Here is a 26714-nt window from a genome sequence, read left to right as displayed (position 1 = left end):
GTATATCTGTCATAGCTGTTGGCAAGTCTGAGCACATAAGAAAATTGGTTTCATGGTCCCAATCAGTTCACCAAGCCTGTTCAAAAAACATCCTCTCCTACCAAGATGTCGCATGCTTGTACGAAATACGCATGTGAGTATAGGTCTAATGGTACTGTAGGTCGACTTTCCTGGCCATTAGATTTAAAGAACCCTAGACAAACCTGATTGTGTACGGTGCAGATGATTCCTAATAGACGACAACATACACTACAAAAAGGTTTGCCCATGGACACACACATGTATATGACATATTTTGTAAACATTTTATGGATTGTTGTAATATCTATCAAATGTGTACAATGGGCTTACATTTTTGGTATCTAAATCTAAATTAAGTGATTTTAGCTAATCATCTCATATTTTAGTGCTCTTTAACATAAACCAAAAAACAAATCATACAGGAAAAGACAAATCAGAGATATTAGTCAAAAGAAACGTTTGAAACATCCTCTGATTCCTGATTTATAAAAGATTTAAGTGTCGTGATCCATGATGGCTGAAAGTACCACCTTTGCGGCCCTCCATAGCCAATCTAAACTCGCATATATACTAACAGCACAATGACATAAGTTTCAGGGCCAACAAGTAAAAAATAACAATGAATCACTACATGCATATGGAATTTCTGTACAACAGATATATACCAGATCACAAGCTCGTTCCATATATATATATATGGAGTGCAGCCTTAAACTAGACCACTTTTGATCCATCAGTATCGTCTGATCAATGCTGATGGATAGTGTTGGAGAGTGCCATGAGCACGTTAGACAATTTGCATAACATCTCACTAGCCACGTCAGCCGGCTGTCTGTGCCCCACAACGTTCCGAGAGATACTGCTTGATTTGTTCAGCATTTGGCTTCGGCTTGTCAGAGTAGATACGTCAACTTGGATTGCATTTTTGGAACTGCAAAAGTTTCCCAAAATCTACTGCTTGGCGCTGGGCAATTATGTTCAGCAATTCGAAGCTCCCCACCCTTGCTTGTGCAGTAAGAACCTCTCTAGAGTCCAGTAAACCTTTCTGCACCCGTGAAGTTTCAAAGCTGCTTCATGTTTCATAAATGGCAACAGTAATGAGGGTATGTTAATTCATAGCCATCATCAAGCTTTTGAAGAAAAGCCCTCTTCCAATTTACGCTATCAAACAATCAGATGGTCAATCTATGGTTGTCCTCAGATGTCTTCATCTCTGCCGCCATACGACATTTTTGGAAAAGCCCTGATCCAAATTTCTCTGTTGAAGAATCAGCTGGTCGATCTATGGTTGTCCACAGATGTCTTCATCTCTGCCGCCATATGACATTTTCGGAAAAGCCCTGAACCAAATTATGCTGTTGTAGATTCAGCTGCTCAATCTATGGTTTTCCTCAGGTGTCTTCATCTCTGCCACCATACGACATTTTTGGAAAAGCCCTTAACCAATTTATGCCCCGCTGAAGAATCCGCTTTGCCGATCTATGGTCGTCCTCAGTTGTCTTCATCTCTGTTACCATTCTACATTTCTTCTTTTCGTGATCCTTCTGATGAGATATAGATAGGTTGCAGTTCAACGCGGGTTGTGGAAGCCTCACCGCTGTCTAGCAGATTTAAATCAATGGAAAAATTCTTAACCTTCTCTTCTTTGCTCTTTTCTTGGCCCAACTGAAATGCTCTGCATGATTGTTCACTCTGCAGCTTTAGCTTCTTCACCAGCAACTCCTCCTCCAAGCTGTCAATTTTTCTTTGCATTTCCTGTTCCTTTTGCTTGAAGGCAGACGCTAGCGTACTCCGCATCATTCTTTCTGTATCTAATAGATTCGCAAGCTCGATTGAATGTTCTCTTAGACTCCTGACTGCTGCACTTTCTTCAGCTTCCTTGTTTGTGACGAAACTCAAGGGATAGTGAGCTAGTTGGTCTAAAACCTTATTTGCATTTTCAAGCCGTTCCAGAGTTGCGTAGTGAACCGTAACCAGCTTGTTAAAATTGAGCTGGTACAATTGTCTCTGCTTTTCTTCTTCTTGATATTTTGCTTGTAGTTCCTCCAGCTGTGCTTCAGCCACTGACAAACTGTCCACCATTGCCCTGTATTTGGCCGCTAGGTCTTCCTTCTCGACCCTAAGCCGTTCAGTGAGCTGTTCTTGTGCTGCAAGCATAGCCGAGTACTTCTTGAAAACCTTAGTTTTGGTCTTGTATCTTTGCAGAAGTCCCACTATATTGTCCAACATTTCTTCACAGTCGTTGGTGCTGATTGTTACCATCTGCAATGTGTCAACTGGCAGATCAAGCATGCAGCTGGAGATTCCTTGTGAAGGGATTTGAGATATACTGAGTGTACCTAACCCAGTCTCGCAGCTAATGCTCTGCTCCATGCTCCCTTTGTCCAATGCTCTCTCATCACTTTGAGCGCTTGGATTTTCACCTGATGGTGCTGACGTTTCACCCTTCTCCAACAAGACTTGCACCTCCCCTGTCTGTGGAGTAGAAACAACCGTCCTCGCCTCAGTCTTCTCTTTCTCGTACATTTTTTCCCATCCATCTGGCTTAATTTGTAACTCTTCAGCTTCTTTTTTTGTCTTCCACTCTTCTTTCTTCTCCTCTGTGGATGCTTTTGCGATTTCTTGAGGGGTTTGCGTGAATGTGAGCGCTCTCCCTCTTACCCACTCCTTCAACGGAACCTTTCTTTCCATTGCAGTGCTTGTATCTGAATCACTCGCATTCGCACTTGATTGGAACACACAAAGGGTTTTGACATCGTCAACTCGCTCTTCCTGCTCACTGTGTATCTGTTGTTGATCACCTTCTACTCCTATTGGTTCTTCTGTTCTTTGTTGATCTTTGGAGCACCCCTCCTTACCTTCCTCACTACCTTTTTCTTTGCTGACTTCTTTAGCTATCTGCATTGTTTCTTGACTCCTTTGAGGGCTAGCCACGGGGGCAAAAGATAATTCTTCATCGTTCTTTGTTTCAAGCAATGCCTCAGCATGAGTTCCGCTTCCACTTTGCCCAGTAAGACCCAAACAGGCTTTGATTTGAGGTGTTCCCTGCGATGTTACATTTGAAAAAAAATGCAGTAACTCAATAGTATATTTTCTGTCTTGATCACTTGTCACCTCATTGCCAGCTCGGTCGGTGCCTATAGCAGACTGATCTTCCTTAAAATTTTCTTTATTCTCAGCTGCATCTCCCTGTGGATGATTCATTTTATCGCCCTTAACATTTGGGGGCTCTCCCTCCTGTTCTTTACTTTGGCTCGATGGCCTTGCACTGCTCAGCTCCTCATTTTTCTTCACTTGCAATTGCTCTTGTGGATCGTCCGTGTCTCTGTCAAGCTTTTCAATAAACTGGGGATCTTCTTTTTGTTTTGTCCTTTTCTCCTTTGATGCAGACTCAAGATTCATAAGTCCTTCATTTCCTTTCCTCTTCTTTCTGGCAATGTAGTAAGCTCTCTCCAACCTCATTATCTCCTCAAACTTGTAAATTTCGTCCAAGGATGGATCTTTGGATAAAATAGCATTAGACAGGCTGGATAATGGCTCCATTTCTCCTTCAGACATTGATTTTCCAATGCCTTCATTGTTGCCTTCCTGATCTTCCCCGTCCTCATTTTCTTCATCGTTGTCATCTTCATTTCCATCTTCTGACTCCTCATACATCTCCTGCCTCCCACTTAGTTGTCTTTCTGGCTGTGATGGGACTGAATCTAAGTTTCCAGGCCACATTAATGAGCTTGCGCTTGCCGTGATGACTGGAGGCAATTCATCTATTATGCCCAATGCATGATAAGCAATCCTTGTAAGCATGTGACCCCCTGCTAGGTGATAGTTCCTCTGAAAGTTGGCTCCCTTCTTAAGTTGTTTGATGTCATTTAGAATGGACTTTATGAAATTGTAGCTCAAGCCGGTGTTTGCAGTATGAGCTTTTGTGTAAGGATGTGCCAGCTTTGCATCAGGTTTTGTGTGCCGTTCTGGCTTGAGCAGCTTGAAGTGCTGCATGTGTATCCGTAATGGAGCTACTACATCCTGACACACCATAGACTGAAATGTATACGACTGGCCCTGGATATTAACAAAGACCTCTTCTCTTTCCTTTGCACTGTGCATTTGATCAAGGTCTTTCTCTCCTTTATTAAGCTTGAGAGCCTCCTGAATTAACTCTTCTGTGATTGTGACTTTCACTCTATTGCCATCTAGGTCAGTGAGCAATGCCACACCATCGTCATCAATTGAGGTCAACAATTCCCAAGACCTCTGTATGTCCACCCCCCAAGGCTGAAGGGAAAAATAATTCTCCAATCCTAATCTCCTGAATATGACCTTGTACTCTGGCTTATACTGCATGCGAAAGAAAGAATCTGAGAGCATTACCAGTGTGGCTCGGTAACCTTCCATTGTGTTGAAGCGGCCTTTAATGATAACTGCATCATGGGCATCTAGGATCTCTTTTGTCACCCAAGAACCTTCCCCCTGCTTAGGCTTATAAAGCTCATAGGGATGTTTCACTACTTCTTTTGCCTTCTTTGCGGAGCATTTGTTACTCTTTGGTGAGGTATCCGAGGATTTGCTACCTGCAAGGTCACGCAACAAGTTCACTGTTTAGTTGAAGATTAGGACCTGCTTAAACTCTTTCATGATTGCAAATCCTACAAAGATAAATATTGAGTTTCTGCTTAGTATCTTTTAAACAAGTTCTGCTGATGAAACTCGATGAGTCTTCAAATGAAGCTTGTTGACAACTTCTTTCACTCTTTCTTTCCAACATTGGGCTTAGCACCCACATGGCAATGCTACAGAATGTATGGCATCCCATCGATTGGGCCTTGATAGGCTTGTAGCCGAACTACTAATGGAAGCGTGACTGGCATATATTTCAGCACCTAGACACGAACATACATAACCTAAGTTTATACAGGAAAACACAACACTCTGACATAGAGACAAAGACTCCGAGCGAGAGAGAGAGAGAGAGGGAATCTGCTGCACAGCGCGAGCCCTAACTGTGGCCTTGCGCGAACCCTAGCTGTGGCGTGCTGCGCGCGAATCTGCTGCACCCTGCCTGCCCTGGCGCGCTGCACCCTGCCTGCCTTCGCGCGAACTCTGCTGCCCTGCGAGTACTCTGCAGCCTGCGCGCGCTGCACCATGCCTGCCCTCGCGCGCTCAGCCTGCGGCCCTGCGCATACTCTGCAGCCTGCGCGATCAGTTACCTGCCTGCTGTCGCGCGCTCAGCCTGCGCATACTCTGCTGCTGAGCGTCACCCTAACTGTCAACATTTCCGAAACCCTAATTTTCCGAAACCCTAATTCCCAAACCCTAACCGTGCGCCTCTTTCTACCGCCTGCAAGCGAAAGAGCAAAAGAGAGAGAGAGAGCGAAAGAGTTCAAGCTTCAATTCGGGCCGTGCTTTTCCCGTTTGCCAGTTTCGCCCATTCTTCATGGCGGCTTTGCCGGTCTTGAGCGCATCACCACTTGCCTGTCGCATGGACTGTACTGGCGACCTGTTGACATGCATTGACTCTAAAGTACAACACTTGGCTCAGCATGCCTTGGTTGGCAGGATGATTGGACAATCTCCACCTCGATCTTCTATCCGTGATTGGTGTCAGACTGCATTGGGCACTACTCAGGGACGGATCTCGGAGCTTACATTCCTTGGTAGAGGCATCTTCATGGTACGTCTTTCAAATCCCGCCACTGCCTCAGCTCTCCTTGCTCGCTCTCCGATACTCTCTGATCGCAGGATGATATACTTGACGAGGTGGTATCCCGAGTTTACTACTGAGGAGTTTGACAGTCGGCATCTTATTCCCAGATTCCCTCTGACGCTCTCCTTCCCGGATATGCCTCTTCATTTTATTGATGAGCATCTCCTTCAAATGATTGCTGCTCATTTTGGCACAGTAGTTCCAGGATCCTGCATCTTCTCATCTGGTCCACCTCGCATTCAGGTCCTGGTGTTTGGGGATACTTCGTTACCAGATACAGTTATTGTGGCTGTGCGTGATAGAGACTACTCTTGTCGAATGGTAGTCACTGGCCGCCCAGGATAGTGCCTACGTTGTCATGCGATGGGACACTTGACACGCGATTGCCCCACTCAGCCACGGCATCGGCGACAACAACAGCCGGCTCGTGGCACCCAGGCTCAGCCACGTGGTCAGCGTCCACAGCCGGTTCCTACTACTACTACTAGAGCACCTCAACAGCCTACGGGTGCTCCCTCTGCTTCAGTTCCTACTGAGATTGCATGGCAGACAGTTGGTCGTAACCATTCCTTCCGTCCTCGTCAGCAACCCACACCGCATTCAGCCCCCAATGTTAACTCTCCTGCTCCCTCTCAAGTTTCCGCCACTCCCTTACCCCCTGCTTCTCCTCGCCATTCTTCTTCTTCAGCCCAGGATCACTTACCTCTGCTACCAGCTCCTCCTTCACTTGCCATTCCCCTGCCCGTTCCTACCCCTCTTCCCGAGGTCCCTATTCCCATGCAGATGGATCATTCACCACTACTACCTCTTCCTTCTCCTCCTCTCCCTCTCGCCCTTACTCCCCCCCCTCCACCTTCTGGTCCACCCCCTCCCTCAGCCGCTCATACTTACATCCCACGCAGCTTTCTCAGCTCTTGCCCTCTTTCCTGGGGAACTCATCGGGCTGAAATGTGCGGTGACTCAGAAGGACCATTGCGGGTACAGCTCTACCTTATGCATCATAAGCCAGGTTGTGTTCCCTCTTTAATAGGCGGTCGCTCTCAACCTACCCATTCCTTTTTCCTTCCATTTCATGCAGCTCAGGAATGGTCCGAGCATCAGGTTCTGCATTTTGTGCATGCACAAACTATGGCTCAGCTTCATTTATGGTTGCCTACTTCCGCTCCGGATGTATTGTCTCCACACTTCCCTTCATGTATTGGTGCTATGGAATGGAGTGATGTATATGCTTGCTATTCATTGCCTATGATCATTCATGTATCCTCAGATGTGGTGCTTCCTATGTCTATGCGCATTTGGGGTGTCAAAGCTACAGCATCGGTCATGCAATGTAAACAAGCTGAGGTCCGCACTTGGTGCAATGAGACACCATATTTTAGAGAGGGCTTGTGGGTTGCTTTCCTCCCGCCTGAAGCTCACCCCTTGGATGGCCCAGCTGCCTCCAAGAAGATGCGCAGTTAGACAGATGCTTTACCCATTCTTTCATGCAGACTATGGATTTACATGTAGTTTCTTGGAATGCTAATGGTTTACAGACTTCTCGGGTAAGAGGTTCACGTAAGCTTTTACTTCGCAGAGATTTACACGCTCATGTAGTAGGCACTGTGGATATATTACTAGTACAGGAGCATAAGATTGCCACTCCCTTTGGTAAGCTCATGCCCTCAAGAGCTCACACTTTTTGGGAGCCTGCTCTGGGCATTCATGGACAGAGTTGCGGTGTATGCATATCAGTGGGGCCACGTTACTTGGCATCAGTTCAGCAGCATGGCACCCTTGTCGCTGGCAGAGCAGTCTATGTTTCTATCCGGATTCAAGACTCTATCATTGGTTTTATGTCAGTCTATGCACCCACTACTCCTCGGGAGAGAGCTACTTTTTGGTCCTCCTTGGTTGCTGCTCTACCTGCTGTAGACTCTTGGGTTGTTGGAGGCGACTTCAGCAACGTCGAGAGCGACTCTGACTGGCGATCGATCACTCCTCCGGTTCTATCCTCCATTTCTCCCGATGAGCAGCCAGCTTGGGATCGATTTCTTCTAGCTATTCAAGGTGTTGACGCTTGGCACATACCCTCTTTTGGTCACCACCCTGCTACACTTCATTAATCGTGGGGGTTTCAGAGACAGCAAGGAAGATTATTAGAGCGACTTGATCGTTTTTACATTGGCCCTTGGGCAGCAAGTCTGGGTGGATTTACTACTATTTGGCGAGGGACCAGCCTCTCAGATCATTTACCCATCTCATTGTTTATCTCTTTCACTAGATCCTCTGCACAGAGACGAGGCTGCCGCATCCCTGACAGTGTTCTCACCGCTGAAGTTTTGCAGCAGCAGATTCGTGACTTGTGGTCCACGGGTGCTTCTTATTGTGGTCCACCTGGAGAGTTCCTTGCCCATTGTATTACTCAGTCTAGTATTTACTGCCGTGATCAAACTGCTACTATTCATCGTCAGTTGAGAGTACGCGAGTCTGACCTCCACATTCCTCTTGGTTCCACATAGCGCTTGCTTGAAGAATGGCCTCAGGATGCTTATCTCGCTACTAGACAGACAGAGCTCACAGAGGAAATTCGTCGCGTATAGGAGGCTAGGTCTGAGTTCACTCATCATGCTTCAGTATCTCACTGGATAGCTAAAGTTGATCGAATGAATAAGGACTTCTTCGCTGCGCATAAAGAGCGCCCTCCTGGCACCACCCTTCGGACTTTGTGCGATGCTCAGGGAACACTTCATATGCAGCCTGATGTTATTCTTGATATGTCTGCAGATTATTTTGAGGCATTGTTCACTGCTGATGTATGCACTACTGAGGTTTCACATGCCCGTGAGCAGATATGGCATCACACCCGACGTCGTTGTACAGACACTATGGCAGAGATCTTGTTGGCTCCATTCACACTTGCAGAGCTTTATGCCGCTATCGAGAGTCTAGACCCATCTTCCTGTCCAGGCGAGGATGGCCTCACTAGAGCTTTCTTTTTGACCTATTGGGATGTATTGCAAATACCATTGCTTCGTGGTTGTCAGGATATCTTTGCATCAGGATATATGCATTTGGATCTTTGTTCAGGTCTCATATCTCTTATTCCGAAAGGGGGTGACACCACACAGCTTCGTCAGTGGAGACCTATTACCCTACTCCCTTCGGTCTATAAGATATTAGCGTTACTGATCAGCCATCGCTTGCGACCGTTCTTACCAGATATTATTCATACTTCTCAGACAGGCTTTGTCATGGATCGATGCATACTGGATAATATCTTCACTTTTTATGAGGCAGTAGAGTGGGCCAGATCATCTTCTGAACCTCTCGCTTTTTTTCATCCTTGACTTCGAGAAAGCATACGATCGTGTTGAGTGGGAATTTCTTGAAGGATCATTAGCCAGGATGGGTTTCCCTTCGTCATGGATCTTAGGCATTTCTGCTCTCTTCAGGACTGCTAGCAGTGCTATTACTATTGGTGGTCGTATCAGTCGCAGTTTCGAGCTCTCTTGATCTGTCCGTCAGGGATGTCCTTTAGCAACATATCTGTATCTGTTTGTAGGAGAGACTATGTCCGACTTTCTTCGAGCGCAGAGTCCTGCATTTCGTGGCTTGACCATGCCAGTACCTTCAGCTCCGGACCTTATCGATCAGGAGTTTGCTGATGACACTATGCTGATGTTGTGCTATTTGCTAGCAGCTCTTGATGCCATGCGGGAGGCCTGGAGGTTTTTTGCATGGCCAGCGGTGCACGCATTAACTGGCATAAATCCTATGGGTTACTGGTTGGCAGTGATGACATACCTACTTGGGGGGTGACTGATGGTTTCACATGGCTGCAGCCGGGTCAGACATGCAGATATCTTGGCTTTCAGGTTGGATTAGACATTTCCTCACAGCAGCAGTTTGCACCCGTACTACAGTCTATTCGCAGGAAGCTATGTCATTGGTCTTCACGTCATCTGTCGTTGGCTGGCCGTGCATTGGTCGCCAACCAGGTCATTCTGGCTACAGTATGGTATACGGCCTCCTGTTGGATGCTACATTCTGGTGTGATAGCTCAGCTACGCAGACTCGTGCGGAACTTTTTATGGAGTGGCACAGATGGGACTACTAATACTCATGCTCGAGTTCGCTGGTCCACGATTATTCGTCCTAGGTCAGCACGCGACCTTGGCATTATTGATCCAGAATTACAGAGCCGCGCCCTTCTTACCAAGCTTATCGTTCGAGGTCTCTTTCCCGGCCAAGAACCTTGGAAGATGCTTCTTCAAGCCGCTCTTTCCACAGCGACCCCACGTCTCGGCACTAGAGATGGCCATACTTGGCAAACAGGGTATCGTTTTCTCTTTACAGATGCCCCCTTGTGCACCAGCACTCTCTCACCCTTCATCCGCTCACTCCTTCAGATTTGGGTATCCATGCGGCGAGCTATCATACGCTCACCTCCCTCATGCCGTGAAGAGATTGAACGCCAACCTCTCATTTGGAATGATGCAGTTCTTGATTCTTCAGTTAATCCACGCCGTCAGCTTGGAGAGAGGACTCACATTGATTGGGCTGCTTGGGACACTGGCCCTGCTGCCTCTATGCGGTTGTTTCATGAGACACGTATGCTGGATGCAGATTTTGTGGAAGACCATTATGACATTGGTCGCGGAGTAACAGACAGACTGCTTGAGATTGACTTCGCCATTCCTTCACACTGGGACGCGGTCATGCAAGGCACGGTTCAGATGCCTCCACATTGTGGCTGGGAAGGCCTCTTTGCTCAGAGCACTCTCTTATTAGTTCGTTTTGACACCATGCTGTTCACAGTTGAGACTGACTACTCTCCAGGGATGCATGCTAGATTGACATATGCTACCACCTCTCCGCACCTTCTCTACAGCGGCGCTCGATGGGAGGCCATATGAGTAGTTGGCTCCCGCGGGAAGCGTCGTTGTGTTGACCCCCGTTTCGCTTCCGCTGATGCTGCACTTTGGAGGCTTTGGGTGTGGGAGGGTCGTGCCCTATCTCAGCTTCATTGGGATCCAGGAGAGTGGCATTGGCCTCACCCTAACCCCACCGGTACACATGTATCATTCTTTGAGTACACTGTCAGAATTGGAAGATTAGCATTGATGAGACAGCAACCAGAGCAGCCCACTCGTATGCGTTTCTGGTTACATTCAGGTCTCTCCCATGCCTATCTACAGCAGTTTTGGTCAGCCATCTGGGATTTACATGTGGCTCGCCGTATTTCTTTTTTCATGTGGATGATTGCACATGCAGGACTTCCGGTTGGGACTTGGCTAGCTTCTATGGGTCACGATCCGTTATGTACTCGCTGTCCTTTGCGACTCCCTGAGTCACCTGCACACTGTCTTTGGTCATGCTCGTCTTCTCATGTAGTGTGGCTAGCAGTTTGCTCTTTACTTAGCAGAGCTCGAGTTCAGCATGGATTTCTCACTTGGGGATTTGTCTCCTGGTTGATGCCGATGCCCGGACCGCATCTTTTCTACGAGGGCTCAGACACAGATCCAGCTCTTATGCTTAACTCGACTGGTTATCGGCGAGGGACTTTGGCTATGTTACCACAGATTGCTTGGCAGGGGGATCGTGATGAAATCTTCTCAGTTATCACTAGCATTGCACTATGGAATGTTTGGAGAGCTCGTTGTCTTCGCATTCTCAGTGCGGCTCCACAGCTCCTTCCGGATACCCTCACTACCATTTGGTTGGACATCATTCACACCCTCATTTGGCAGTGGGATTCTTCCTCAGGTACATCTAGAGCAACCGAGGCTCGTCGATTTGACTTCCTTCGACGTTGGGCTCGATCTCCACTCTTCTTCACACTTACAGGTGGACAAATTACATGGCATTATGCACCTCCTCAGTGGTTTCTGCTCCACTCATCATATAGACCACCATGAGATTGTTCTAGTAGAGTTGTCACTATAGTGGCTATCACCCTTACATTCAGCTTGTACACCCCACGTGATAGGCTTTTTCTGGCATCCGCTGGGGATTATATTGTACTCAGTAATATACAGCCCTGATTTTTCCACACAAAAAAAAAGCCAGACTCCAAGCTCAATCTATAGATAACTTGTCACATGCACATGACTCTGTGTGCCATGCGGACATGCTACATCACCTTCCAAAGTCACGTTCTGACATGCATAAATAATTTGTACACACATTCTGTTGCAAACTGGTGACGTGGCATGGCCCTGGACAAGTGGGGAAGCAGACCCGGACACTCTCACTGGCTGGACAGGCCCAAAAAATGCGGAAGACACGCTGACGTGGCATTCCGGAATTTCCGGTGCAAAATGCGGAGGCACGCTGACGTCGCAGAGCGTACGGATTTCCGCTTTACGCTGATGCTGTACGGATTTCCTGCTTTAGTGCTGGCTGAGATTTACTGGCAACTTTTGGGGATAAACTGCTTTATTTTCAGAAGCTTTTGGATTGCTGCTTTTGGGCATCCCTTGTAACTTATAAATAAGTGGGCAAGGCCCTCACTTCTCAGAGCATCTGGACGTAGAGTCTGAGAGTGAGAACCCTCCCACTCTCTTGTACTTTGACCACATATTAATACAAAAAGAAATACCAAAAGTGGCGCCAGTCTTTGGGGCCAATATCTCTAGGCACAGAACTCTGCCTGGCCGTGTCGAATCAATAGTGAATTGTGAACTCTTTTGAAGTGAATCTCTGCTGTGTCGCACTAGAGTCTTGACTTGGCATGTCCAAGTTTGTTACAATGGTATCAGAGCGCGGCCAATTTCTCTTCTACCGGGAAATCCGATCCTTTTCTCGCGGCACTTATGGATTCCAACAAAGAACAATCGACTTCCTCTGCATCTGGGGATGCAGGAAGAGACCATGAAGAAGATTTGCACGAAGAGTACGGCCCACCTCGGCCTACTCAGGCGGAGATTAAAGAGATGGAACGTCAACAATTGGTTGGCAACGCGACAAAGATGATGTCAACCTTGCGAAGGATCCGAAATTTGCAAAATTTTTTGACTCAGACATCCTTCGACGAGGTGCACACCCAATGGCAGAAGGCCATAGAGCCACCCCTCAAACCGGCACTCAAGAAACCTCCTACTCCGAGGATGTTTACAAAGCAAGAATTGGAAGAGATAGTTGATACACGGATTACTCAACTTTTTGACGCGAACAACAAACCTAAAAAGCACGACAAAAAGCAGAAGAAAGGAACTGACTTCCCGGGATATTTAGGTCGTCAATCTACTTTTGCCTCGGCAAGAAAGCAGAAGAAGCGTGTGCGATTTGAAGGAGTATCCAGTTCTTCTTCTTCTTCTTCTTCTTCTGACAGTTCTTCTAGCTCTTCTGACTCGAGCGAAGAAGACACGAAAGGGAAAAAGCGAGGGAAAAAGCGAGGCAAAAAGCAAAGCTTCAGAAAGGGCAAGAAAAAGGCAAAGAAGCCTAAGTTTCGCCTAGTTTCTGACAGTTCTACAGAGGACTCAAGATAGCTCGGACTCCGACAATCACAGATTTTACACAAAGAAGAAGCATTTCTATAAAGCCAATCAGTATGACTTCCTCGAAGATAAAAGCAAGAAAGTTCGAGAATTTAAAGAAGGTGGACGGTCAATTAAGTTTGACACTTTTTTTGGGTACCGAGATGCTTCAAGGGCTTTGGCCTTCATACAACAGTTTGATATAGCTTTCTCTAGAGGGCATTACTCAGAGCACTCCAAGATTCGGAGGCCTACCTCTTTCTTCAAGGGAAATGCTCGAACATGGTGGTCCATTCCTCTATTGAACAAGAAAGCGCCAGTTAAATGGCTGAAATTTAAAAGGCTTTTTATTTCTTCTTGGCTGACTCGGGAGTACGAATTAGATATACGAACTGCTTGGAATCATCTTCGGATGACCAAGAGAGATTCTTTGGACGCATATTGCGAGAGATTTTGGAGCTCTTTTCTACCAGCTTCTTCATTTAAGAAGATCTTGATTAAAGAATAGATTGAGCGGTTTTGTTGCGGACTTCCTACAGAGATCCGAGATCACTGCTTAGAACAAAAGTCAAATTCTATTCAAGAACTGATGGGTCATGTGAAACGGGTTTTGCCATACATTCAAGCAACATGACTTACCCACAGATGAGATCATGACTCAGAGAACCGAACAGACTTCTAACAATGAAAGTAGAAAGAAAAAGAGCCCCCAAGAAAAGGAAGATAAGGATTCACACCCCCGGCTCACTCTTCGGGAGAGGGCCAACTACATCAAAGAGGGGAATTGTTTTGGATGCGGGGAACATGGGCACATCTCCGCGAAGTGCCCTAAAAAGGCACAGAAAGAACAAGATGAAGAAAGGCCAGAGAGTTCGAAAGCAGATGAGGAATGTGGACGAAAAGGCAAGATGAAAGCAGGACTGGTTCCAGACTGCATGGGTACTGACCCAAGCACGATTGATGAAAGTACAGAACTTTGTCGAGCTTGGGGCAAAGTGAAAGATCAAGAAGCCCTGATTTTCTTTGATGGAGGAGTCAAGGCCAACTACATTTCACCTAAATTGGCGGCGCAGCTCGAGATTACACCCGATCGGATGGGACCACAAGCAAAGGCAATTCTAGCGGCACCCGGCAGGGACGTGGCCATTACACCTATCATTGGCAAACTTCGGTTGCATTGTCAGGGGTATTTGGGGCACGAGGACTTCTACATAATGCCCTTGGAAGGTTGTGATGTTCTCCTGGGAGTCCCTTAGTACCATAAGAACAATGCCGTGGTCGATTATCGGGCGAAGAAAGCAACATTGACTACTGAAAAGGGCCGAAACATTGTACTTGATGTGAAATTGAAGGGCGAGTCTGTCCCTATTGTATCGGCTTTGGCCGTTTCGAAATTAATGAAATCCAGTATGTTTGTTTACTCGATCTTTTTGAAAGAGTTGAATGATCAACATATGACAAATATGTCTGAACTTGATAAAGAACGCCAAGATTTTCTCCACACTCACGCCGATTGCTTTTCTGAGGGCTTGCCAGGCGAGTTGCCACCAACTCGTCCTAAAGATCATACCATTGATCTGATACCTGGAAGCACACCACCGAACCGGCCACCTTACCGTGTGAGCCGAGCCCAGAATGAAGAGATTATGAACCAAGTGAAGACCCCTTGGAAAAGGGTCTTATCCAGCCGAGTACTTCACCTTACTGCTCTCCGGTGTTGTTGGTTTTGAAGAGAGACGGATCTTGGAGAATGTGCATTGATTATAGATCTCTCAATAAAATCACCATCAAGAACAGATTTCCGATTCCTAAGATCGATGATATTCTAGACCGACTACACGGATCCTCTTGTTTCAGCAGGATCGATTTGAAGAGCAGATATCATCAAATCCGAATCGCGCCAGGATATGTCTACAAGACAACTTTCGACTTATTTGAATTTTTGGTGATGCCTTTTGGCCTTACCAATGCTACAACGACTTTTAACCGAATGATGGACGGGATTTTCAGAGAGTACAGATCTTTTGTTGGCACTTTCTTTGATGACATTATTGTCTTCTCCTAGGATGAGGCAGAACATAGAAAACATCGGCTTCAGGTTTTTCAAGCATTGTGAGATCACAAGTTGGTGATTAATGCAAAGAAGAGTAAATTTTTTCTACCAGAGATGCTCTCTTTGGGACACATCGTCTCAGCAACACGAGTGCAAATGGACACGGCCAAGATTGAGACTATACGTGATTGGCTCGATTTGAAGAATGTCCATGAAGTTAGAACCTTCTTGGGCTTATGTTCTTACTACCGGTGGTTCATTAGAAAGTTTGCAGAGGTTGCTTCCCCTTTGCGTATCTTGACACAGAAAGGAGTTTCTTTCTCGTGGGGAACCACAGAGGTGATTGCCTTTCAGACTTTGAAAGAGAAATTGACTACAAGACCAGATTTGACTTTGCCGGATTTGCAGAAGTCATTCGAAGTATATTGTGATGCTTGTGGTCGTAGTCTGGGTGCATTTAATGCAAGAAGGCCATGTCATTGCCTATGAGAGCCGATTGTTTTCAAGGTCCGAATTGACAACACAGATATATGAGAAAGAGCTTTTGGCGGTTATCCATGCTCTTACTGTCACAAACTGCTGGCATGTCAAAGCCCTGAAGAAGGGAGCCAACTTGCAGATGTGGACCGAGGGGCCTAAACCCTAAGAAGAACAATGTCACATGACACATCCCAACCCTATGTGTCCGTGGACAAGCTACACCACAACAGGGTTCAGTCAAGTCAAGTCAAGTCTAGATTAGCAGTGATCTGGCACTTTTGTGAGTCTATTCGTAGACCGTGCATGCCCAATCACTTAGCATAGATGCATATCCTCCGATTGCACACAGCATGATCATCGGAATTCCCATCAGAATCCATTAGCATCAATTAGGGGAATTTTCCAGTGCATTTAGCCTATTTTCCTATTTATTGGGATTTTCACTTATTATTTTTAAGTGACTTTCCAACAAAAGTAGGTAGGGCAATTTTGCTAAGTTAATATATAAGCAAACCCAAGTTAGCACTTTCTGGCAGAAGAGGCAGCAGGAGCTTCCCGCTCAACCGGTAACTTCTCAGTAGTACCCCCCCTCAAGGACCCCTAGCGTTTCTGTTCCCAGCAGTAGACCACCATCTCTGGTGTTTCCTCTCCAGCAGTCATCGCCATCCCCATCAACACACTAGTGTTAGTAGATTGATGCCGCCACAAAGACCATCAGCATTAGCGTTTTTCCCAGAGTTCAGCCATGCCAGCGTTTTTGCTTGAAGATGCAGATTAGCCTGGCGTTTTTCACCACAGACATAGCCATCCAGTGTTTTTGATCCTCAGCCCAAACCAGCAGCCTTTCTAGCGTTTTCAGCCCCAACTACTAACGCTAGGAAACCTGCAAATTCAGCAGTGAGAAAAACGCAGATTTTCAGCCTTGTGCACAGTAGCAGATCCCCCCAAGTTGGTTGCAGATGATCCCCCATTTTCAGCCAAGAAAAACGCAGCCAAAACAGTCATTTTCAGCCACCAAGACAGTCCCCGAATTCAGCGATTAGAAGCCTATAGATTTCAGCCGTCGAGTCGTCGTCATCATCACTGTCGTCGTCATCATCACCGTCCAAGTTGCATCAGTCCATTGCATTCGCATTGTACACTTTTGTGCAATCAAGTAGACCACTCTCGCCGACGAGAGTGGGGCCTTCGGAGGAGGGTTTACAACCTCTAGGTGTCGTATCTCTTCTCTCTCCTTCTCTCAGTATCATTCACTTGCACGCACAACATCCACTCATTTTGTTCGTGACCACAGCACTCTACAAGACGGAAAGCTCTCTCTTTCCCTAAGAACTAAAAAGGAACCTTGAGCAATAAAGATCACTAATCTTGAGAAAATAAAACATTCATTCCGCTGCACCTTACATTGGTATCAGAGCCTTGGAAGTATTCTGCATTACTCAAGGGAAGAACCACAAGAATTTTTTTTGCTTGTTGCGGTCGCACGAACCCAAGTTCGCTTGGGCGTGTCGATTCCTAATCGTGTTTTGTTGAAGAGTGACAATAATCCCAAGAAAGAAGGGCTTGTCTAGCCTCCCCTTGTGTCTCTTTTCACTCATTGAGAGCGGACCGTGCACTTAGCGGCCTGCCAATCGACGTGAGGTGGGAAAAAGCAACTTTGGTGTGAGCGCAAGGCCGCCAAGGGGTGCGCCCGCAGAAAAGGGTAGAACTCGAGTGAAGAGAAGATCCTTCTCCAACGCGATTTGCAAGCGAAAGAAACCCTCGAGTACCTCAAGATCCAAGCACTCAAGAACCTCAAGACCCTCAAGAACCAAGTTTCTCGTGAACTTAAGAACCAAAGATCCTAGTGCATGGTCGTCACGCGAAGCGGCATGGATACTTCGCATTCAGGTGATGAGCATGAGAGAGGCGACGAAGGATTCTCCCCACCAGGAGATTTTTCCAACCCTCCCCCTTCACCATCTACGCCACGAGTTGTCCTCACTCCTATGGAGATGATGGTCAAGTCGATGTTGGACATGATGGCACAACAACAACAAACGAATGGAGTTGCATTGGCACAACTCGCAAGCAAAGTAGATATAACAAGCAGCAAAGGACCGTGCACAAGAAGCCAAGGACCGCGAGCGCGATGAAAGAAACGCCACACTTGCTGCCAAACAAGAAGAAAATCGCCTTGCTCGGGAACGTGAGCGCCTTGCTCTTGCCACAAAACAAGAAGAAAATCGACTTGCTCTCGAACGCGAGCGCGATGAACGAAATGCACGAAAAGCAGAAAAGGACGCAGAGCGTGAAGCTCAAAGGGAGCTTCGCAATCAAGAATTTATTGCCCAAATCCTAGCCACGACGACCGAACCACCCAAAGATCATGGAAGTTCGTCAAGTGGCGAAAGCCATGATGCGGGTACCACGCATCATGGCAAGAGGCACAGCTAGCCGCGCACTTAGAGGCAGCCGACGATTTCACTCCCCTCTCTTTTAGTTCGGCTGATTTCCAACACAAGCTCAAGGCGCGGTTTATGCCACGTCAGTACCTTGCATTATTGAAGGACGATTGGCGCGCTCTCAAGCAAAATGGTATGCCAGTCATGTCTTTTTCTAATCGTGTTTTGCAGCTAGGAACCCAATTACGCATGTCGGATGAAGAGCGCAAAGAGGCTTTTCTCTTTGGATTGGACGAGTATATCAAGTACGATGTCGAGGTACTCGATCCAATCGATCTCAACAAGGCAGTAGCGATTGCTCTTGCACAGGAGATGCAGCACAACAAGGGAAAGCCTAAGGAAAACAAGACTTCCACAAGTACCTCGCAGACTCCTCAGAACGGTAAGAACGGTAAGAATGGTAAGAATGATAACTCTTCTCACCAATCTACCAGCAGTATCTCATCAAAGAATTCTTCCAATGAATCTAAGGGTAAGGCTTACACAACTCCTAAACCTAAGCTTACTCCAGATGAAAAGGTAGCACAAGGAATTGTAGGAGGATACATCACGTCAGAAGAACAAAGCACTTATTCTAAGGAAGGTCGTTGTTTTCATTGTCACATTAAGGGTCACATAAAAAGAACAGTCCTAAGCTTGAATCGAATGAATCTAAAGAACCCACAGCACCCACTACATCTGTCAATGCAATGAATGATAACACGATTGTGCTCAAAGTTTCTCAGGACCCTCCCATTGATGATTCTCTCATTAAATGTTATGATCGTACGTCGGGGCACCGTTTTGTCATATTGTTTGATCCACGTAGTATGGATGACGTGATCAGTTCCTCTCTTGTTGAGAGAGCCCGCCTCGAGGTTAGTCCGAGATCTCCTATCGAGGTCTCTGGCTTTCGTCCCGGTATGGATGCTCTCATCACAGAGGAATGCCTTGACGTGTTGTTTGCAATTCAACAGACTGCATTCACTAGAACATTTGTTGTTTCTCCTCTCTCAGGATGTGATATGATTTTGGGCATTCGATGTTTTCGAGAGACTAACACTCTCATTGATTTTGAGGCTAACACTTTAACTCTCAATGCCAAAAGTGAGTCTCCTACTGTCTTTCATGGAGTGGATACTTCTCCTTTTCCATCTCTCATTGCTAATATGCAGGACAAGGTTGAAAGGATTCGAGATAAGGAGACTCTTTCAGTCTCTCTTTCTCCACAGCATGACACACAGAACTTGCATGATTATGAGAAGCATGATGATTTGATGGATAATGATTTGCATAATGATTTGGATGAAAAAGACAAGCATGATGAATTGCATGAAGATGATGTGATTGTTCACAAGGATGATGTGTTAGTTGATGCTTTGTCTAGCGAAGCTAACCTCGTTGTAGATTGATCAATCACCAAGAATCGATCTTGGCTTTCGAGTCGAGGTCCACAGATCCCCCACAAGACGATTCGATAGATCCCGAAGAAGCGATCTTGGCTCTCGAGCCTTGGTCTAAAGAACCATCACAGGAAGTATTATGTGTTCGCATGATTGATACGCACGCATTGTTCGAGTGTTTCATTCGTGAAGGTTTCATGTATTTTAATCAGCATCGTTATGTGATCCCTTTTCCTAGGCATGACATATTGTATGTTGAGCACGTTTCGCTCATGGATGAGCACGAATGTATGCGGATTGTGCATGAAAAGTTGAAAAGTTTGTATGTCAGGAAGTCACATTCCATGTCTCTTCCTTGGCATGACACAATTTCTGAACGAGCACATGATTGTATGAGTACCAAGCATGGGCATTTCCATTGTGATTTGCCACAGTTGATTGATCTCGATCAAACAAAAAAGATTCGATCGCATTGTTTGCATGTGTTTGATGAACGGGTTGCCACTCCGTCTCTATGTTCATCAACATTGCATACACAGTCTTTAGAGAAGACAAGATTTTTTTCCTTCACTTTACATGGAATGGGTATGTTCATGGTTTTGTGTTGGAGATGGTTTCAGGAATTTTCAGCCATGGAGATTCTTGAAGACGAAAAGAGCAGGACTCTAGACGAAGTTGAAGCATCAAAGGAGCCAGGGAAGACTTTGAGTCGCTTTCGGTGCGGCCCAAAGAAGCAAGCGTTGCAGACCTTTATGAAGTTCAAGTACCGCACGACCCACACATCAGAGTGGGCCGGCGAAGAATCCCTTCCAGGATTCCGGATACTGTTGGCGATCTCCCTCGACGCCATACAGTTCGGTACCAGTACCTCACTTTGAAAAGGAGGGGATGTCACGTGACACATCCCAACCCTATGTGTCCGTGGACAAGCTACACCACAGCATGGTTCAGTCAAGTCAAGTCAAGTCTAGATTAGCAGTGATCTGGCACTTTTGTGAGTCTATTCGTAGACCGTGCATGCCCAGTCACTTAGCATGATCATCGGTTAGCATGATCATCGGTTAGCACACAGCATGATCATCGGTTAGCATCAGTTAGGGGAACTTTCCAATGCATTTAGCCTATTTTCCTATTTATTGGGATTTTCACTTATTATTTTTAAGTGACTTTCCAACAAAAGTAGGTAGGGCAATTTTGCTAAGTTAATATATAAGCAAACCCAAGTTAGCACTTTCTGGCAGAAGAGGCAGCAGGAGCTTCCCGCTCAACAGGCAACTTCTCAGCAGTACCCCCCCTCAAGGACCCCTAGCATTTCTGTTCCCAGCAGTAGACCACCATCTCTGGCGTTTCCTCTCCAGCAATCATCGCCATCCCCATCAACACACTAGCGTTAGTAGATTGATGCCGCCACAAAGACCATCAGCATTAGCGTTTTTCCCAGAGTTCAGCCATGCCAGTGTTTTTGCTTGAAGATGCAGATTAGCCTGGCGTTTTTTACCACAGACATAGCCATCCAGTGTTTTTGATCCTCAGCCCAAACCAGCAGCCTTTCTAGCGTTTTCAGCCCCAACTACTAACGCTAGGAAACCTGCAAATTCAGCAGTGAGAAAAACGCAGATTTTCAGCCTTATGCACAGTAGCAGATCCCCCCAAGTTGGTTGCAGATGATCCCCCATTTTCAGCCAAGAAAAACGCAGCCAAAACAGTCATTTTCAGCCACCAAGACAGTCCCCGAATTCAGCGATTAGAAGCCTATAGATTTCAGCCGTCGAGTCGTCGTCGTCGTCATCGGCATAGTCCAAGTTGCATCTGTCCATTGCATTCGCATTGTACACTTTTGTGCAATCAAGTAGACCACTCTCGCCGACGAGAGTGGGGCCTTCGGAGGAGGGTTTACAACCTCTAGGTGTCGTATCTCTTCTCTCTCCTTCTCTCAGTCTCATTCACTTGCACGCACAACATCCACTCATTTTGTTCATGACCACAGCACTCTACAAGACGGAAAGCTCTCTCTTTCCCTAAGAACTAAAAAGGAACCTTGAGCAATAAAGATCACTAATCTTGAGAAAATACAACATTCATTCCGCTGCACCTTACAAACAAGTAACAGAAGAAGAAGTCCTACCAACTTATGGGGACCCCGTTCGATGGGGCCCCAAGTGACATAAAGGAAATAAAGCAGGACCCACACACACAAATTGCGTAGCTGCTGATGATGTGGCAGATTTTCGAAAAATACGTTGCCTGATGATGGGCAGGCTGTACGGATTTCCGCGTTTTGCGCTAACTGTTGATGTGGCAGCTGTACGGATTTCTGTAAATTACGCTAAGAGCTTTTTGGCATTCCTCTTAGACCAGGAGCTTTTGAGTTTGAAGGCTTTTCATGTAAACTGCTTTTCATAGGCCAAGGGCCTTTTAATATGTACTAAGGGCTCATTCTCTGGCATGCTTCCTGGAGAAGGTGTAAAGTTTGGAGTACCGGCTTGTAATGTGTTGATGCAATATAAAGAAATACCGAAAGGGGCGCCAAGGTTTGGGGCCAATACTCTCTGAGGTGGAATTCCGCCACTCCATGTCGCGTGTGGTCTCTCTCTTTCAGTTTAGTTGTTACTAAAGTGCTAAAAGTCTGTTCTTCTCTATTGGCACGTGGTGTCCGTCTTGTGACACTTACTCGGGGGTGATATTACCTACTCGGAGCCAATTTTACAGTCTCTACTGACCATCAGAGTTTACGCTACTACTTGTCACAGAAGCAGCTTTCAGAAAAGCAGATGCGGTTGGCAAACAACTTGTCACAGTTTCACTTCCAGATTGTCCATGTGCAAGGACAGAAGAATTTGGTGGCAGATGCTTTCCGTTGGTCTTAGCTATTTTCGTGATACATCATAGAAGCTTCGAGGATATGGTCGTTCAGTACGCCACAGATCCATATTTTGCAGATGTATTTGGTCAAATACATAATGGGGAGGCAGTAGCAGGATATTCCATTCGGGATGGCTACTTGATGAAGAAAACGATGTGTGTTACACAGCTGTTGAGGGAAAAGTTCTAATCGAATGCCACTGTCCACCATATTTACGGGTCACTACGGCATTGATACCACCTTGAAAGTACGTCACAGATCCATATTTTGCAGATGTATTTGATCAAATACATAATGGGGAGGCAGTAGCGGGATATTCCATTCGGGATGGCTACTTGATGAAGAAAACAATGTGCGTTACACAGCTGTTGAGGGAAAAGTTCTAACCGAATGCCACTGTCCACCATATTTACGGGTCACTGCGGCATTGATACCACCTTGAAAGGTGTGGAGAGATACTTCTTTTGGCGAGACTCAAGGACGTGGACGATTTTGTACGCAGTCGCTTGGTATGCCAGAAGGTCAAGTTGAACAGGCATAAAGCACAGGGATTGTTACAGCCTTTACCCATTCCCAACCACCCCCGGGAAAGTATTGCTATGGATTTCATTTTTGATCTCCCGAAGACACAGAGTGGGCACGATGGTATCTGGACTGTTATTGACAGATTTAGCAAGCAAGCTCATTTCATTCCAATGAAGAAAACAGTCAAGCCGGATCACTTAGCGAGACTCTTTATTGCCTACATATTCAAATTACATGGCTGCCTGAGACAATTGCCTCCGACAGAGATCCCCGATCCACGAGTTTGTTTTGGAAGGCTATTTGGGAGAACATTGGCACACGGTTGCAGTTCTCGTTATTTTTCCACCCACAGACAGATGGGCAATCTGAAATGGGTGGTGACTTCAATAAATTCAGTCGTGCTGGATTTATTGAAGTCTTACATTTCAAATCAAAAGACTCGACGGGAAAAGTATTTGCCCTTGGTGGAATTTGCCTACAATAACACGATTCACTCTTCGACAAGGAAGGCGCCATTTGAGATTATTGAAGGTGCTCCGAAGGTTCCACCCTTCTTAAGCACGAAAGATAAGATTTTTGAAGCCGACCTTTACACGAGGGACTTGGACATTGCTTTTGCCAAGAAGAAAAAGGGAAAGGAGCGCCTTTTTCCAAAGCTTAGCATGAGATACTATGGACCTTTCCAGATAAAAGAAAAGATAAATGATGTCTCCTTTCGACTGAAGCTGCCCGATACTTGGAGAATTCACAATGCTTTTCATGTGAGTCTCTTGAAGCCTTTTAAAGGTGATGTGCCCGATGATGGGGAGCCAGATGAGCAACCCGAAGTGGAGGAAAGCGAGGAGATACTCGTTCCAGAACAGGTATTGGCACGTAAAGATAGAAAGATCAAAGGTAAAGCGATAAGGCGGTTCTTGGTTAAATTCAAGAACTATCCCACATTGGATGTGAAGTGGATGGTGAAGGAGGACCTAGCAGATACTCCTCAGATTGTGAACCTTTACCTTGAGGCATTCGGTTTAGCATAGTCTACTCCGATAGAACCCCAATTTCAACATGGGCGGAATTTGGTGCAGCGGGCTTGCACAAGAGGGGAGTCACTCCGCTCCTTTGTCAACAGATTGCCCCGATTTTTTATAATAGAGTCACTGATGTCCCTATTGGGTTTCAGGGATACTGTGAGATGACAATATTCTGTTGTAATGACTTTAAGATTTGGAATTCTCGATAATATGATACTGATTTGTACTTGACTTGTTTAAGTGCACGAACTCATAGACGAAATGACTGTAGCTTTTTGGTCTGATAAATCTCTATAGACATGATTGCAATAAGGATTAGTTAAGATATACCTAGATGAATCCAGGATAAGCCCAGATTCACCCTTGAAGGAAAGTGCAAGGTATACACCCATGGTAGTCACCCAACAAATACATGGCGGTTGTCAAAACTTTGCAATTACTATTTTCTTGTTAGTAGCAAAGTAAGCATTAAATTAATGCAACCAAGAATAAATCACCGATGCATCCATCTTACCATCATACTTACTGAAACCTGAAAGTCAACTTTTCAATGACTGGCTTATTGAAGTCGTCGTCTCTACTTGGTCTACATAATGACTCATCCACCTCCTTGGTTGGATCACTCTGCGAGCAGAGCACATGAAGGACCAAGTCTTGTAGGCGTCGGTCCCGCAGTGCCTCACACTCTAGCTCCATCGCTGCCCTCTTTTCTTCAGCCGTGTTATGCCTTGAGCTTTGTGTTCCCTCTCTAGAGCCATGCGTTGCCTTTTGACTACGGCCTGTTGAGCCTCCTCTTTCCTTTCGACTTCGGTCCGATGAGCCTCCTGCTGTAGCATCATCTGTATCATGGACTTTATCAAAGCCTCCATAGAATTTGGTGCAATCCGTGGCGTAGATAGGGACAGAGGACGATTCAATGGTCCTCTTTGTGTAGAGACATCTTCTCCAACTTCAGACTCGTCACTTTCACGTAAAGTATCCATTCCGCTTCGGGTGATGACCATGCACTCAATACTCGGGTAATCCAAGTTACTTGGGATACTTGGGTTCTTTGGGTACTTGGGGTTCATGTGTACTTCACGTACTTGGTATTCTTGGGTACTTGGGGGTACGTAGGGTTCTTGGTACTTGGTATTGCTTGTAATCTGCTTTTAAGAAGGCTTTTCTCTTACCCAAGCTCCACTCCTTCCTGTAGGGGCATCCCTTGGCGGCCTTACGCTCACACCAAGGTTGCTTTCTCCCACCTCACGTCAATTGGCATGCCGCAATGTGTAAGGTCCGCTCTCAATGAGTGGAAAAGAGGAATGAGCAAAAGCTGGACGAGCCCTTCTTTACTTCCTAGGATTTCATAAACCCTAGAAGAAGGAGTTACAGCTTGTCTGCATGCACATAGGATTAGATGTGCACGTGACAATACTCTCTTCCAATAAGGTAAGAGGATATAGTTCTTCGTGCTTTTCAATCATGTCAATGGCCATCCGTACTTCCATTTAGGAATAAAAGTATGTATAATCAATCATGGTTCCGTAGACATACTTGGCTTGGTATCCACTTGACCTACATCGATCGGCTTGATTACCTTGAGTGAGCAAATGATGTGAGCGCCGTAGCTCTTCGGAATTCACCCATTTTTGTGAGTGCATTGCATCGGGCGTGTGGAGAGTTTTCCCTCTACTCTGGAATTGGCTGAAAACCTGTGCGACTGGAAAGAGCACTCACCTCTTATCTGCATCATAGCCGCCCCGGAAGACGATAGCTCCAGCTCGAGTGTGGATGGGTATCCCCGCTCTGACTGTGTTTGGGGCGGGGGGCGCCAGAAAATGTACACCGGCCTTGAGTTTAAAGTTTAAACCCTGACTGTCTGTGGGGTGCGTGCGTGAGCCAGAAAATGTACCCTGGCCGGCCTCAGCACTATATGGCGCGGGCACCTTCAAATGGGATCAAGGGTGGAGGTGAGAATGGTGAGGCGCGCGTTTTGTAGGCCGTGCGATTGGGCGGTCCAAATTTACAAATTTGCGGATCTGAATTTACTTGTTGGCTCGAATTTACAAATCGGCCCGAATTTAAAAAAACATCCGATGGCTCGGATGACCCTCACCGTTGATCCCATTTGAAGGTGCACGTGCCAAATAGTGCGGAGGCCTGGTCCTTAGTCCAAGCCCTAATGTGTCACGGTGTGTGTGTGTGTGTGTGTGTGTGTGTGTGTGTGTGTAGCTGTTTTACCATAAATAATATGACATAATTGAACTTTTAAGTTCAAAAGACAGCTGGCTTTGGAAGAAATGAAATGATAAGTACAAAACAATTTAAACTTAGAATTATTTTGTACAATGTTTGTAAGAATGAAGCCTCATTCCAGTATATACAAAGTGACAGAAGAACCTCCCAAGCAGTACGTGAAAGTGTAATCCAATGTAGGACAGCTTGCCAAAGCTAAAAAACCTTCCAAGATAAGATAGAGTCCTTACTTACATCCATCCAAACAAAACAACAATTCAATTAGCTTTGGATGTGTTTTATGAGTATCAATGGACCATATCAGTTGTTATCCATGTCCATCTTACAAGCTTTTTTTTAAAAAAAATCCAAGCTTAAGTCCTAAAAATGTTAATTTCTATCCCCAAAAAAACCAGAGTTTAAAAAAAAAAACAAAATATCATTTTGATTAGAAGACAATCACCCCTTCTAATGCAAGTGTCTGAATTCACCATCACATTGAAGTAATATAGTTCCTAAAAACCTAATCAAGTGTAATAAAAATAA

The 26714-nt window shown here is 45.9% G+C and overlaps 1 protein-coding gene across 1 annotated transcript; it reads right to left on the bottom strand.

The window, feature by feature from the left end:
- Window positions 1-467: 467 nt before the first annotated feature.
- LOC147426699 (uncharacterized) lies at window positions 468-25866 on the bottom strand. The gene is made up of 2 exons (XM_086498804.1): window positions 25671-25866; window positions 468-4589 (listed from the first exon to the last, which is right to left on the bottom strand). Exons 1-2 carry the CDS (start codon window positions 25684-25686, stop codon window positions 1540-1542), a joined length of 3066 nt encoding a protein of 1021 aa, XP_086354930.1. The 5' UTR covers window positions 25687-25866; the 3' UTR covers window positions 468-1539.
- Between the last annotated feature and the right edge of the window lie 848 nt (window positions 25867-26714).

Source organism: Adiantum capillus-veneris, chromosome 24 (genome assembly GCF_014529385.1).
Source record: "Adiantum capillus-veneris isolate H3 chromosome 24, ASM1452938v2, whole genome shotgun sequence".
Classification (NCBI taxonomy): Eukaryota; Viridiplantae; Streptophyta; class Polypodiopsida; order Polypodiales; family Pteridaceae; genus Adiantum; species Adiantum capillus-veneris.
Note: the sequence above shows the minus strand (reverse complement) of the source record. Positions and strands in the feature narration are given on the sequence as shown.